The sequence below is a fragment of the Ambystoma mexicanum genome, chromosome 1p (genome assembly GCF_040938575.1).
Source record: "Ambystoma mexicanum isolate Mex_15411 chromosome 1p, UKY_AmexF1_1, whole genome shotgun sequence".
Classification (NCBI taxonomy): Eukaryota; Metazoa; Chordata; class Amphibia; order Caudata; family Ambystomatidae; genus Ambystoma; species Ambystoma mexicanum.
The window spans coordinates 199,429,856-199,445,358 of NC_090921.1; the positions used below are offsets into that span (position 1 = coordinate 199,429,856).

Below are 15,503 nucleotides of genomic sequence, written 5' to 3' on the forward strand. Positions count from 1 at the left end.
CTTCGCCACAGGAAGTGCAGTGTTGTCTGACTGTGGGGCATGTTCCTTCATGTGGGTACTTGAACCCGCACTTGTAACAGAAAAGTTCTTCCGACTTATTCTCTTGCTGCAATCTGTTTAGGTTCTCTCCGGCATTGGTGTTCCCAAATCTTTCTACTTGGGAGTCAATGGCCCTTTCAACCCTTGCTAGCACTAGGATTTCCTCCAATGTCCGGGATTTCTGGAGTAGCTTCCTGCGGAAGGCTTGTGATTCACACCCTGATATGATTTGTGACCTCAGGGCCTCAGTATTCGAGTAGTTTGCGAAGTCGCAGTGTTTTAGCTTGGTGCGTAATCGCATCACATATGCATCAATGGTCTCCCCTTTTGCCTGTTTGGTGCTGTGAAACAAGTGTCTTTCGTAGTCAACATTGGTGTGCGGCACAAAATAAGCTGCCAGCGTGTCTTTAAGATCTTGAATGGAGTCTATGAAATCTTGGGGCATTTCGTCGATGATGTCGCGTGTGGCAGAGCCTAGAGCTAGTTTTAGGAGGCACACTTGCCTTGCGTCAGCGACGGGTCCTGTAGCTCCCATGTACAGATCGAAGTCCCTGATCCATTTGGTCCATCTGGGAACCATGTTGCATGTGTCTGTCACGCAAATGCTCCTGGCATCTGGGCTGCCAGTGTGACTGGTAGCTAGTACGGCATGTGATCTGGTGTTGGTGCCGCTGGCGCTGGGGGCCCATTCCCTTGAGATTGAGCCCCTTGTCCATCATCTTGACCTGACATTCTTTTAGGAAGTGTGTTCACTTACTGGATCTGTTGCTAGTAGTTCTCTCTTCTTGATGGCCGCCGCTGGGGCATGAGCACCATCCATCAGGGCTGTGGGGTCTGGGTGAGGTCTCCTATGCAGGATCTGGCTCTGCCTCTCACTGACGTTGGATGGCCGCCTGGTGTGGCACAAGCACCATCTGATTGTTCTCTACCTCTTTGAGGTAGCCACAGCACCACGTGTGCAGCCACCCTCGTCACCATTGTTATGGTCTGGTGAGAGGCGGGGCGCGTGGCGCATCAATAATCACACGGACACCGGGAGCTGCGATTCACGTGCTTCTTTATTCAACATTCAACTTCAACTGCCCTTACCCTCCCCCTCCTGCGTCACTTCCCATTCCTACCGCTCTCCCTGTCCCTCCCGCCCCCGTTGTCCTAGAGACGTCAACGTAACACCGCCCTTGCATCAAAAGAGATAGGATTGTTGGTGTTATGGGGGCTTTGATGAGTGATGACGTGACGCTGTGAGGAATGGCGGCGTGACGCTGTGTACCTTGCTTCACTGCTCCTTATTAGATGCATTGCTGCCAGTGACAAATGACAAACGGAAAACTAAGAGGCTCCTTTTCAATACGAAATAGCTTGCTCATAGCTTAACTTCCGTACTTCCTCACCCAGCACACATAAATTGGCTTACCAGCACTGTTTTTCTGTGATGAACATCGAAGGACATGTTGCATAGAGTCTGCTTTCTGTTATCTGCAAATGACAATGTTCATGAGTACCAGCGATGGTATTTCTCCAAGAATAGGCTTTGAGTGTTATAAGTTTTCTTACTGTTTCAATAATAATCTGGTCTGATATTAATGTGTTCCTTCCTTTCTCTTTTGCAGGTCAATTTATCCTTTCAGAGGGTGAAACTCCATCGAGGTTATGAACAATCACAACGCGCACTGCAGTCTGTTGTAAATGAGCGATGATAGTAATTTCTTGAACGTTCTATGCTCACTGTAACCTTGCTAGAAATGCGCAAATGTGCTTGTTTTAGTGCGCATTTAAGATTCAGGAATAGTTGTCTTCACAAATCCTGTTTTAGTTCCGGAAGATGTGCGCACTGTAGTTAGGTGGTGCGCCAGAGAAGCAGGCCTGTTAACTTCAAGGGTTGGTTATGCGCAGGAGCGGCATCACGAGTAATTCTAAAAACATGTGCATTGCAACTTGGGCTGATAAACTGAAGCAGTGAGGGTTCGCGTGGGCCACGATTCAGCTAATGATCTGGTGTTGGTGCCGCTGGCGCTGGGGGCCCATTCCCTTGAGATTGAGCAACTTTCTGGGCTGCACGGAATACAGAGAACAACCCTTTGACTTCATAGGTGCCTAAGCCACTTACTCCTTGATGGCTTATACTCTGGAATGCTCAGAGAACGAAGCACGTTCTGAAAGTTTACAGTCTGAAATGGATGAACACAGGCTTACGTCAGATACTTCTTATGGGACCTCACTGGGATTCATATGGTGGGGTTGGGTTGGGGTTTATATAGTCCAAACTTCTGTAGCACTTCACTGCTTGTTACTGCTTGACTCTTTAGGACCAAACAGAAGCCATCTTGGTGGTTTTTCCAATTGCTAAACAGGCATCCATCTTAAAATGATGGTGGTGCAATAGGCATGCCCATGTCATCAAGATTTTAGATGCTGGAATTGTAAAAGCAAAAAGAGAATATCGAGGCTGAGTACCACAAAAGGAAATACACCAAACACGGGCTAACAAAGATACACAGATCTTTATTATACAACTGAACAGTTTTCAAAGGAGCAAAGTATCAGATAGCTATCTGGCCCTCAGTACATCACAGCGAATACCAGCCATTTCGGTGTGAGAAGTGAGTGGGGCTGTACATCAGAACACTCACTCTTTTTATACAATTTTCTAACATGATGTCCAGCCCATCTACAGGTTAATCATTCCTCGGGCTAGGGGTTCGTGCCGCGTTCACTTCTAATTTTTTCTCCTAAATGCAAATGGATTATTCCTAGTTTATACAGAAATAAGTCACAATGGCAGCAGTGTACCTTTGGATTTAACATTAAGCCTTCATACATATTTCATACAATGCAGTTTACATGACCCTAACATTTGGCCTGCGGGCAGTTTAGACATTAACTTACATATGGAGGTCAGGACGGCCAAGAAACAAACAGAAGAACAATGTCCACCATTTTAGAACTCAGGGTGACTTTGGAGTGAGAATCAAAATGGCGGATGAACCTAAAATGGCGGCTAAATCGATCTAAGGTTGGAACTTTGCAACGCGGATTTCTTCGCAGAACGACTGGGCTTAGGCCAATACATACAATAAAAGAGACATGATATAATATCCCATTTAACAAACCCTCCTTTTGGCCTAAGCTAAGCGCTAAACCACTTCTAGTCACTTTACGAGTAACTCCACATCTCAATATCCATACATCCTGAATCACTATCGGAGATATCAATTGCCATAAGATCAGATACTAAGATTTATTTTAGCACGTATTGCTTGGAGATCTTTTCTGGGACGTATACCTTATGTCCTAATGTACCCATCGCTTGTGCGCAACATCCTCCTAACATCAAACATATACCAGAAGACATTGTATACAACAACAAAGAAACAACAGAATACCCAAAATAATCAGCAAGACCAAAAGTAATTTCCAACCCCAGGATCGCAAGACGTCCCAGAACCAAGCACTAAGATCCCAGTTTCCCTCGGGAACATGCACTTCTGAACTTAGGACATACAGATTCTGTATTGCCTTAAAGATAGTTGCGGAGAAATCTGGTACGAAAACACAGCAAGCGGACCCCACCAATTTACATACCCACCACGCTCAGCCAGGATGACATATAATGCTATCCGGTTCTGAAGTGATACTAACCTTATTGCTTTGTGTTCTATAATCATGTTATAGAGTATGTCAGTGGTCCGGTTGATGGTCCTCTCCAGTACTCTCGCTAGTCTCCTGATATCTTCAGAGTTTATTATTTGCCCCCAAAATGGCACAAAGGATTTAGCTACATTGCCCAGAACTTGTGCTGAAGTGTCACCATACTCGCCCCGTCTTGGACGAGCCTTTGAAATCTGTACAGTACTTGCAATGAATACCCCGGGTAACAGAATCCCTAAATAACAAGTCCCCTGCCAATCCCTGGGTAACCATGGAAATGCTACATTACTGCAAACGAAGTAGACAGGTTCGCCTACATACAAGGATCTGTCCGCGCACAATATTGGCGCAAGCTTTAAAATCACCCATTAACCGAGTACCATTCCTTTGTATGCAGAAAGAAACTGAATTGGGGCTATGGTTAACAGCGTAGGAAGGAGGCGTGGCATCCTTATTGCCTATAGGATCCGTCTTGGTAGAGATCAAAGATTGAAAAGGATGGGACACTCTATCAGAAGGCCTAATAGAAGTAACATTAAGATTACTCCTATTTGCAAAAAGCGGGCATCCCAGGGACGTCCGAACACTTTTTTCAAACAAGTTCAAGTAAGTCCCATCGAAATTCCCCGAGATGCTATTGTTCCATTGGCCAAAGAATAGTGGTCTAAGAGAAGCATAGCAAGCAGTTGTCAAAGGTAAAGGATGAATATACCAACCTAACCCCTTATCCCCGTGTTGCGGTAAATGTGAACAGATCCAACAATTAGATTTGTTAAAAATGGCATGTGTAGCATTCCTGATGAGTAATAGTGTGTTGTGATAATTCTGTCTGTGCTGAGAGTCTCTAGGAGTATGCAGATGCATGAAAGGAGGAGAAGCAGTAGGTACATTTTCAGTAGGTAACAAATTCTCAAACGGATGTACTTCTTCTAGATACCAGAAACCTAAAACTACTGACTATTGTGAAACCAATTAACATTATCACAAGACAGCAATACGTTTTCGGGGCCCACACAGTGGATTGTCAATTTTCGCAGCAGGTCACACATGTTCTTATCTGTTCTGTGCGTGCGGGAGCAGTTGCAAGCATTGTATTCTTCAAACAAAAGCACAAATGTTATTTGCTGGCGTCCTCCAGGCCGAGCGTTTTCTTAATCTTTCCACAAACCCTAGCCTACTGAATCCCCTTATGTACAAATGATCGGGCCAAAAAGACAAGCCCTTCAATGATTTTCCTTGATGGCACAGCCAAACCGTGCAGTAAGTTTATTTCCTCGGACGCAGATCGTACCTTGTGGTCCCTGGTACTGAGTAATCTGTGAACAACGTGTCGTCACTTCTCACTGGAAGTGGCGAATGAATGGAAGCAAGATCAGAAACAAGAGCAACTTCCGGAAACAAAACTGTTGGAGAGTGTGAAGATGAAATGGCTGTTTCCCTAGACCTCACGGGCTCAGGGAGAATCTCTGATGCACTCTCGATACTGGCTGCTGCATCGTGATCGTTGGTTGCAGCATTGGTGAGGGGTTCTGCATCTTCTGTATCGTGGGGCACTGAGTGTGGAATCCTCTTGGTGTGCGACGCGTGTATCCAATGCTCCCGGCCTGCTACCTGCACCTCAGTCTGTGTGACCAGCAAAACTTGGAAGGGGCCCACCAGCAAAGTGCGAGGCAAGAAGATCACTCAAACGATTTCGTGAGGATCCACTCTCCGGGTCGTATGCTGTGACCGGGGCCCTCGTAACGTACAGGTAAAGCCTCTCGCACCTGATGATAAATCGAATACAGATTTTTAGTTAACTGGCCACAATAGTCAGAGAGAAGTACATTTTCGACGTCTCGTAAAGGACGAGACTTCAGAACATTCCAAATATTAAAGGGCCTACCCATAACCACCTCAAAGGGTAAAAGCCCAGTCTTAGTTTGAGGGGTTGTTCGCATAGATAACAACACGATCGGTAAGGCGTCCGGCCATTTTAGTTTGGTGCCGGCACACGTCTTAGCAAGCTTGTTCTTGATGATGCCATTGTGTCTTTCTTCTAGTCCAGCACTCTGAGCGTGTCTAGCCGAATGGAACCGTTTATCGATCTGTAATCCTGTGCATATCTGCAGAATTACAGCAGCGATAAAGTGTGGACCATTGTCCGACCAGATGACTCTCTGCATCCCAAATCTTGGAAAATATTCCTTTAACATAGTCTTTGCCGTGGTCATAGCTGTGGCATCTTTGACAGGATAGGCTTCAATCCATTTTCTGAAAGCACAGCTGACGACAGATAGATACTTGAAATTGTTGCAACGCTCCATCTCAATAAAATCAAAATGAATAACCTGGAAGGGGACGGAAGGTGGACCAAAACTACCCCTAGGAGTTGATGTGCCCTTTCCCACATTATGATGCAAACAAATCATGCACCCCTGAACGAAGCGTTCAGCTACTTTAGGGATTTTGTCATTTACCCACACATATTGCAACATTTTAGTGATTTTACATGCACATATATGAGTGGAACCATGAGCCATAACAACCACCATCATAATATATGCGTCAGGCAGTAACCACTTTCCTTCAACTTTGTCCAACCAAACACCCATCATCATCCAGTCTCCCCAAACCGTCAGCCCACTTCTTAGATTCTTCTAATGTGGCATCGGCTTGGATACCCCTTACGGAATCAATACCCTCATCCAAAGTACAGGCATTTGTGCCTTCTCTTGAAGTATACATTTCTGAAGAGAGATCAGTGGCAGTCTGTTTGGCTATCTGGTCAACAAAAACGTTCCCTTTTCCTACATGACCTATAATCTTCCGATGCGCTGCACATTTTATGATAGCTAGCTGAGTAGGGAGTGCAAGCGCTGAAAGTAACCGTACTGTCAAGGAGCCATGTTTAATTTTTGTACCATGTGAAGTCAAGAAACCTCTTTCTGCCCAAAGTCAACAGAAGTTGTGAACCACCCTGTCAGTATATATGTTTACTGTAAGCCCTTCGGAAAGTTCACAAGCACGGGTCAATGCTATAATCTCTGCCGCCTGCACAGAGTTATGCGTGATTCTCTTTGTTTCCACGAACATGCTCAATGTAGTGATTGCATAAGCAGCTGTGGATGTACTATCCGGATGTTTGAAGCAGGAGCCATCGCAAAACAGCTCCCCTTGTTGATTATCTTTCAGATCGATTCCACCCTTTGTCTCTTGTTTGGTAGTGTAAAGGCAGTCAGGTGACTCTTCGTCACTACAAGCAGTACCTTGCGGGAAAAGGAAAATTTCAGCCGGATTAAGAACACAACACCTCTTAATTTATATGTGCGGTGCAAACAAGATCAATTCGTATCTTGTTAATCATGCCGTGGTGAGGTGTTGTGTTTGTGTTCTGTTTAATAGAACATCTACAGAGTGAGGTACCATCAGAGTTAAAGCATGACCTAGGACCATTCCCTCGCTCTGTTTTACGGACACAGCAGCAGCAGCGAGAGCTCGCAAACATCTTGGCAAAGCGCATGCTACAGGAACAAGGGCAGAAGAAAAGTAGCCGCATGGCCTATTCTTCCCTCCATGTTCCTGCGTTAATACAGCCAAAGTACATCCATCACATTCATGCACATACAACACAAAGGCCTTTTCATAGTTTGGTGTGCCCAAAACTGGTGCAGAGCACAATGAAGTCTTGAGCAAATCAAATGCTTGCTGGTGTTCCAAGTTCCACGGTAATGGCGAAGAAATGCCCTTCTTCATCAAAGCCAACATTGTTTTAATCACTAGTGAGAAATTGGGGATCTCCTGCCTACAGTAAGAAGCCATACCTATCTAACTTCCTTCTGCGTATTTGGGACAGACATGCTAGAAATGAGTTTTATCCGTTCAGGCGTCAACCTTCTTCCTTCCTTTGACAGGAGATAGCCTTAATAGGAGACCTCCTGACAACAGTATTGACATTTTCAAGCAAACGCTTATGTTCCTGTTTAGCCAAATGAATAAACAACAACACAGTTCCCTTCCTTACAAGCGCTCTCTGAGTCAGCAGCTAAAAGCAAGTCATCAACATATTGAAGCAGTGTACAAGTAGAGGGCAACTCAAGGGTATCGAGCTGCTCTTTCAAAGCCCTACTATAGATACTAGGACTTTCCGTGTAACCTTACGGTGCATGGGTAAAGGTAAACGAACATCCCCCTAGGGTGAACGCAAACAGGTATCTACTGTCTTTGTGTATAGGAATACTAAAGAAAGCGTTCTTTAGATCCAAAACACTAAAATGAGTAGCTGAAGCCGAAATCATGGTTAATATTGTCATCACATCAGGCACAATTGGAAATTGTGGATGAACGATCTTATTGATGGCACGTAAATCAATTATGAAATTAAAAGGAATTGCATTATCGCCTTTTTTGTACACGGGTAAAATCAGACTATTGCACAAACTACCTGCAATTTCCTCAATCACCCCTCGATGCACAAAATCGGAGACGATGCATTTCAAAACTTGCTCACCATCGACTGAGATCTTATATTGGGGAATATGTGGCAGCTTTACTCCATGTTTCAAGATAATCTTAACAGGTTCGAATTGCAAGACACTGACGTCATTATCATCAATAGCCCACAAATACTCCGGAACATGACTAAATTCCGGCGGCAAAGGTCTGGTCAAGAATTGAGAGGCAGAAAGTTGCTGTGGTGAAATCGTCAAATGCACTCCATCAGAATAGCAATGAATTACCGCATTTAAATCCTTCAACAGATTCAACCCCAACAAATTCTCTCCACAATTCATAGTCAAAAGGAATGGACAATGGTCCGAAAATGGACCCAAGGTAATCGGTACCGGCGAAGAAACCGGACAGACAACTGGTGTGCCAGAAATCCCTACAGAAACATTGGTTTGCCCTGAAAGTGGAATATTTGGAACCCGTGAATGGTCAATGGAACACTTCTGTGCCCCTGTATCTATCAAGAAAAGATGTTTCCTATTTCCAACTAACATCTCAACGTAGGGACCTTTCTGATTAACGGGAATAGACGTTGGTTCCAAACCCTGTTTCGGGCAATCCTAGTGAAACAGAATGTCGTCAAAAGGAAGTTCTTCAGAGAGGTAAGCAGCAGAAAGATGATAAAAATGTTTCTATTATTCACACTCAATGCCTGATTGTCCTGCGAAAAAGATTGCTGTGAATCCTGTGAAAACTGACCTCTACCAGGACTCCCTAAACCTGGGTGACCTCTGGATGGTCTACCCATATTTCCAAATGTGTTATTTGACCTCTGCTGGAGGATCGGCCATTGTGCACGCCAATTACCCTCTTGTCTACAATAAGCACACTGGTTAATGTTTACAGGACCCAAGGGCGCATTTCCCTGCGGAACGTACTGACCTCTAAATTGAGAATTACCCCCTCTAGGGCCTCTAACAATTTGCTGCAATAGTACTTTCGTCTTGAAGTCTCCTTTTCTCTTTTCAACTCTTTCTTTTTCGTTATTGACACGATTCTCATAGTAATGAGCCATGTGCAATACTTCTGATTGAGACTTTTCTTGCCAAGTGCTCTCAGATGACATAATTTACGACTGGATGTCAGGCAGCCATCCACGCATAAATTTGTCCACGAATAATCTTTTACCAGACTCTGTCCCTAGGTCTTGTCCACTGAAATCTGAAAACACCTGTTCGAACCGATTAAAGAACTCAGTAGCACCCTCAGACTTCCCTTGGACACAGGCCGTAAGCTTGTCCCAAATAATTCTCTTTTCAGGAATTATAGTTTTCAATTTCGTAACTATTCTGTCAAGCAAAGTTAGTATTACCTGAGGCGGCCTTTCGCCAGCTAGCCTTTCTCCATCGAGTCTAACCATGTTAGTCCATGTATCTCCTAGCCCTGGTACATCATCTACAGTTCTAATCTGTTTCCACAAGTCAACAGGCAGGAGTACAGCAAATAACAAATCAATATCACTTAAGGTGAATACCGATGATTGCAAGACAGACTCTATTTCTTTGTAGAACCCTGTCGGATTCTTCCTAATGTCGGGAATAGATTGTTTAATGGTGTTCACTTCCTGTCTCATGAACAGGACATGAAAAAACTACGACACATAATGTGCAGGAATTTCATAGGCTTGCGCACTTGTTCCATCATCCGCTGGAACCTCGACTTTTGGGACAAATGTCGGAGGGACCTCTCTCATAGGCAACTGAGAAGTAGGCAACTCCGAACACTTACTAAGCAACAGAGCCAAATCGAGCGCTAAAGCAGCTGAAGAAGTGTCAAATGAAAAAGCCCTCTTATAAATACTCAATAACTCTGCGGGACAACAAATCTTCTTCTTTACAAACTCATCCTGTAGGTACTCTACCATTACCTGTATCACTTTACTCTGCATCTCTGGCGTATACTGACTATAAGTCTCATATACTTCTACGGGAGTTATCGACATATCTGAGATCCATCTAATCGCATCTTTCATACAAATTCGTGTTTCCTCAGTTATCGATTTCCGACAAGGAAGGAAACATTTCTGTACGAACATAACGTCCAAGCTATCACAATATTCATCTCCATTCTGTAACCTTTCCAGCTCCCTTCTATACTCAAGAATCCTCTCAACATGCTCTATCACCTTCTCTGCAGTATCTCTAGAGAAAGCTAAAGTATTCAGATCCCTCAATCCTTGTGGGAGATCTATGTCATTCAGCCTGTTCCACATTAGACATAAATGAATTCCTAATCCTTCACTAAAAACGTTTTTCTCAGGAAGATTGTCTATATTAGAAAGTGTGGCAAAAACATCAGCTTGTTCACCCTTCTCCATGCAATGCTTAGCCCACGCAGTTAACTCACGTTTTTTCTCCTGCTCCCCGATCTACTACAAGCGGTGTCAAACCACTTGGAAGAGGGAGGGTAGGTTTGAACATCAGGGAACAGAGGTGCTATTACTGGTACAGCAGGCAAAGGTGGAGGAACGGGACGAGGAGCAACGACAAGAGGAGGAACAACGACTGGAGGAAGAGGAACAGCAGGAGGAACTATGGGAGGAGGAATAACAGCAGGAAGAGGAACATATGGAGGTGGCGCAGTGGCACCAGGCCTTCGTTTAATAGTTTATCGATAAATTCATCAGATACATGAAAGTCTTTAGAAGGGTACATTTTCTGAATCCCAAGTGAAAAAGCCCTATCCATATTCCTAACTGACTCAGACTGTTTATTTTGGTCGTACAACACCGCTTTTTGGCATTCGTCATATGACGGCGCACGTACTTTTCTCTATTCTTAAACTGCTGCAAAGCTTCTTTCTTCCAATTCTGTAATGCATCAAATGCTGCAGGTCTAGCCTTTTTCTTCAATAGTATAGATTCTAAGTATTCAATGCGAGGGATTTCAAAACTACCAATGATTGGTCACTGAAGTTCGGAAGCATGTCTAGTTTGTCTGTGCCAAATATCATTAAATACTATACTACCAATGCCATGCTTACAGTTCATAGTACACGCCGGCGACCCCTTCATTGGTGCCGGTCGGCCAAATTCCAAAGATTGTCTATCCTTGCAGAATAATGCCCTGAAGCAGGCAGACAATTTCCCAGGCATATCAGAATACTGGTGTTACCTGGTCAATAATTGAACTTGTGAGTGCAATACGCCAAAACAAATTATCAAGATACTTAAGAATCGGGTCACGACTCACCTGATCAAATCCTAAGGAGGTTCAATCTGATTACAAAGTTTTCTAACAAAGATTTCCTCATGGTTGGTGATTTCGGCAAATCTGCCCGCCTCGATATATGGACCCTCGTCAAGATGCCGACTCGGACCATGTGCTCACCGTCCAGGGATCGGGTCGTGCAGCGCTGCTGAGGTGTCGCTTCTCATCCAAGAAAGGGGCCCCCTTTACAGCGTCCAATCCCGATCCGATAGCCGTGTCAACCTTCAACGAGCTGGCATCAATCTTGAGGGTCCCTATTCGGGCGCCATCTGTAAAAGCAAAAAGAGAATATCGAGGCTGAGTACCACAAAAGGAAATACACCAAACACAGGCTTACAAAGATACACAGATCTTTATTCTACAACTGAACAGTTTTCAAAGGAACAAAGTATCAGATAGCTATCTGGCCCTAGTACATCACAGCGAATACCAGCCCTTTCGGTGTGAGAAGTGAGTGGGGCTGTACATCAGAACACTCACTCTTTTTATACAATTTTCTAACATGATGTACAGCCCATCTATAGGTTAATCATTCCTCGGGATAGGGGTTCGTGCCACGTTCACTTCTAATTTATTCACCTACATGCATATGGATTATTCTTAGTTTATACACAAATACGTTACAATGGCAGCAGTGTACCTTTGGATTTAACATTAAGCCTTCGTATATATTTCATACAATGCAGTTCTGCAAGTGTTCACATTCAGTATTTAAACAACATTGTACTTAATATATGCTCGCGGATCAGTTTCGTTGGCACAGGTAATCTTTGATCTACAGGTCAACGAAGGACAAGGTCTCCTTACATGACCCTAACATTTGGCCTGCGAGCAGTTTAGACATTAACTTACATATAGATGTAAGGATGGCCAAGTTACAAACAGAAGAACAATGTCCACCATTTTAGAACTCAGGGTGACTTTGGAGTGAGAATCAAAATGGCAGATGAACCTAAAATGGCGGCTAAATCGATCTAAATCGGAACTTTGCAACGTGGATTTCTTCGCAGAGCGACTGGGCTTAGGCCAATATATACAATAAAAGAGCCATGATATAATATCCTGTTTAACAGAATGCTGCAAGATGTTCCTAGCATAGTCTTTGATGATGGATTCCTGACAGCACTCCTCCTCATACCCCCTCTACAATTATGTCTCTGGGTTTTGCTTTGTTTTGACATTCCCTATGGAAACATCTCACCAGTCTTGGAGCATGAACATTTGTAGTCCCAGGTTCTATCTACAGACCTGTAACCCTTCCAATCAATGACATAGTACAGATTATTTCTTTTTTTATCAGCTTATTGTTTGTATTGAGTTTTAGCCTGATGTGAATGTTGGTTAGTGTGTTGTATTGTGTGTAGAATGGTGTCCTGAAGTTGCTTCACAGCAGGCATTCCAAAAGCTTCTGGGTATGGTGTAAACGGATGTGTAAGGGTGCATGCAATGCATGCATGAGATAGTAGAGTGCATACCCGTTAGAGTTATGAGTGTAGTTGTAGTGAGCATATTCTACTACCCAAAGGAGGTCTACCTTATCCTGCTCTGTGTAATACAACAAACATCAAAGATATTTTTCTAAAGTCTGATTAGTTTGTTTAGTCTATCCATTGGTGGAAAGACACATATAAATTTGAGCTAATGAGCAACATCTCTTCCAGAATTTCAATATGAAGTGACTGCCTGACAATTTGCTGCAGGAAAGTTTGCGCTAGCACCCCTGCCATCGGTATCCCCTTAAGTGCAATGAAAGGGGCCCTCTTTGATAATAGATCTACCACCACTAGTACTTTATTGTAGTCATGCTTAGAGGGCAGGTCGTTTATGAAGTCAAGAGAAATAGTGTACCATGGTGTCGGTGGGGTTGGCATGGGTTGTACAAGACCTTGAGGTTCCTTCTGAGAGGATTTTAGTGTTGAGCACACACATCACAGGTTTCTATGTGATGGATAACTTCCTGCGGCACGGTAGGCTATCAGTAGTACAACTTGATTTGATTGTATTTGTGATAGCTGCTTCATACTTTGTACCAAGTTATGGTTGTTTGCACAACAGTCGCTCTCGAAAATATGGCAGTCCTTGTCTTCTTTGTCTTTCTGTGTTTTCTTCCACACAAGCTTGTCGGTTTTTAGGTGGCAAAGCCATGCAAATAACTTCTTGCAACGTTATGAATTCAGGAGTAGCTTTAATGATCCCAGAAATCGTCTGCGGTGGGTTAATATTCATGGGTTGTGGTGCTCTATATACTTGGTTGATTTCTTCTTTTTTCACATCCCAGTCTTTATAATGCTTTAGCTTTTACATTGTGTGATCCAGGTCAAGAGGCGTTGGTGAAATCGTATTAAGCCCCAAAAAGTACTCAATGGAATTGTATAGCAGTTTGGGCCTGTACTGTTCTCAAATATTGGAGGTTTGGATGATTCTTATAAACAGCTACCTGATGTTTTACCCCTAAGAGTTGGTAACTCCACTCCTTGAATGCTGCTTTTACGACTAAATGCTCTTTGTCTGTTATTGCATAGTTTCTTTTTGCAGGGGTAAACCTCTTCGAATAAAAGGCTACTGGGTGTATCTGACCTGACTGTGAGTCCTTTTGCACCATAACTGCCCCCATTGCTACACTAGATGAGTCCATATTTATAATAAAGGGCAGCTCAGGGTTTGCATGTACCACCAAAGAGATGTCTGGAATAAATCGTCTATAGAAATTGGCAAAACCAATAGAGCTTTGAACTGTTTTTACTGATATTGATGATGGTCATTGGAGAATTGCTTCTGAAGAGAGGGTCCCAAGGATGCCCCTCATCACCTGATATTCAATTCACAACGAAGAGCCAGAAATGCTCACGACTCCCATCTTATTTCAGATGAATCCGGAATGCACCAATCATTGACAAGTACATAGAAAGGTATCCTCTCAGCCAGCCATACAGACCAATCATGTACGCGTCTTCACAGGTATAGGAGAAGAAAAAGAGTTTGTGGACACAATACCCTTATGGACAGTCTCGACTAAACCACGATGCTGACGTCATTATTGACACCACAATGTAGCAGTGTAAGACATGAAGCACAATCACAGTTCTGCACCACTTTACACAAACACACACTTGTATACATGAAGAACTTGCTTACACAGCTTTATAGCCAACAGACAGATACATATACATATTGTCAATGCTTTTATCATTTTGTGCATAGCCAAATGCAGTAATGCAGAACCGCAAGGCACAAAAGATCCTGAACAAGCTTGCTGATGCTTCTAACAATGATCAAGTGGACATGCAGGAGTATACATGGAGCCTGATACAACCACATATCACTAACCTATACGGAAGCTAACATAACATGGACAATGCAGAAACTGCATTATAAAGGTTAGGAAAATTACAGCAGGTCTCAATCCACTGAGCATTAAACAATCAAAGCTGATTCAGGCTGCACAGAGAGCAAGGGAGGCTAACAGCCAAGGTCAGATATATTCAGACACATTTCACTCTCCAGACGACAAGGTGACCAACTGCAGAGAAACTGAATAAATCCTCATAAATGTGAGCTAAAGAGCTCATATTTGTGGGCTCAAAACACGTGATACAGCCAAATGAGACAATGGTCATTCATCTGTGGTGGGAAAGTGGAGCTGATCACAGCAAATCAGACGCAGACACCAATATGTGTTGCAAACGTGAGGTTTGAGTTCTCATAGACAAAGGTTGTACACACAAGTTACAATACAGACACATACACGTTCACATCACATTTCCGAAGATGAGAACTAAGTCAAGTCCCAGGCCTGGGGATATCAGCTCTAACCAATCATAGCTTAGAAAGCCTGGGGTAGATGGCAAAGGGAATGAACCAATAGTGAGCCCATTACTCTGCAACCTTGTAATAGATAGATTCTTGAGGATGGGACAGGCCGGCCACCTGGCATGCAAGGACCAGTAGAATAACCAGTAGAATAACCCCTATAGGGTCATCCTATAGGTTATAGTACTCTCGAAACCCAATCTCTTGTGATGATAGGTTTTTCAGGGAAGGGCCCAGGTAATGATGACATCCTTTTACAAAACTATGCCGCAAGCCATGAGGAGCTGAGATGTACCGGAGATTTCTGAT

General features: G+C 43.6%; 1 protein-coding gene across 1 annotated transcript in view; it reads right to left on the reverse strand.

Moving 5' to 3' along the window:
- Window positions 1-5,366: 5,366 nt before the first annotated feature.
- The window catches only part of LOC138467544 (extracellular calcium-sensing receptor-like), a 150,078-nt gene continuing 139,941 nt past the window's right edge, over window positions 5,367-15,503 (reverse strand). The window contains exons 7-8 of the mRNA XM_069607691.1: window positions 11,505-11,653; window positions 5,367-5,453 (exon numbers count right to left, since the gene is read on the reverse strand). Coding sequence (XP_069463792.1) covers window positions 5,367-5,453; window positions 11,505-11,653 — 236 coding nt within the window. The remainder of the gene's footprint in view (window positions 5,454-11,504; window positions 11,654-15,503) is intronic.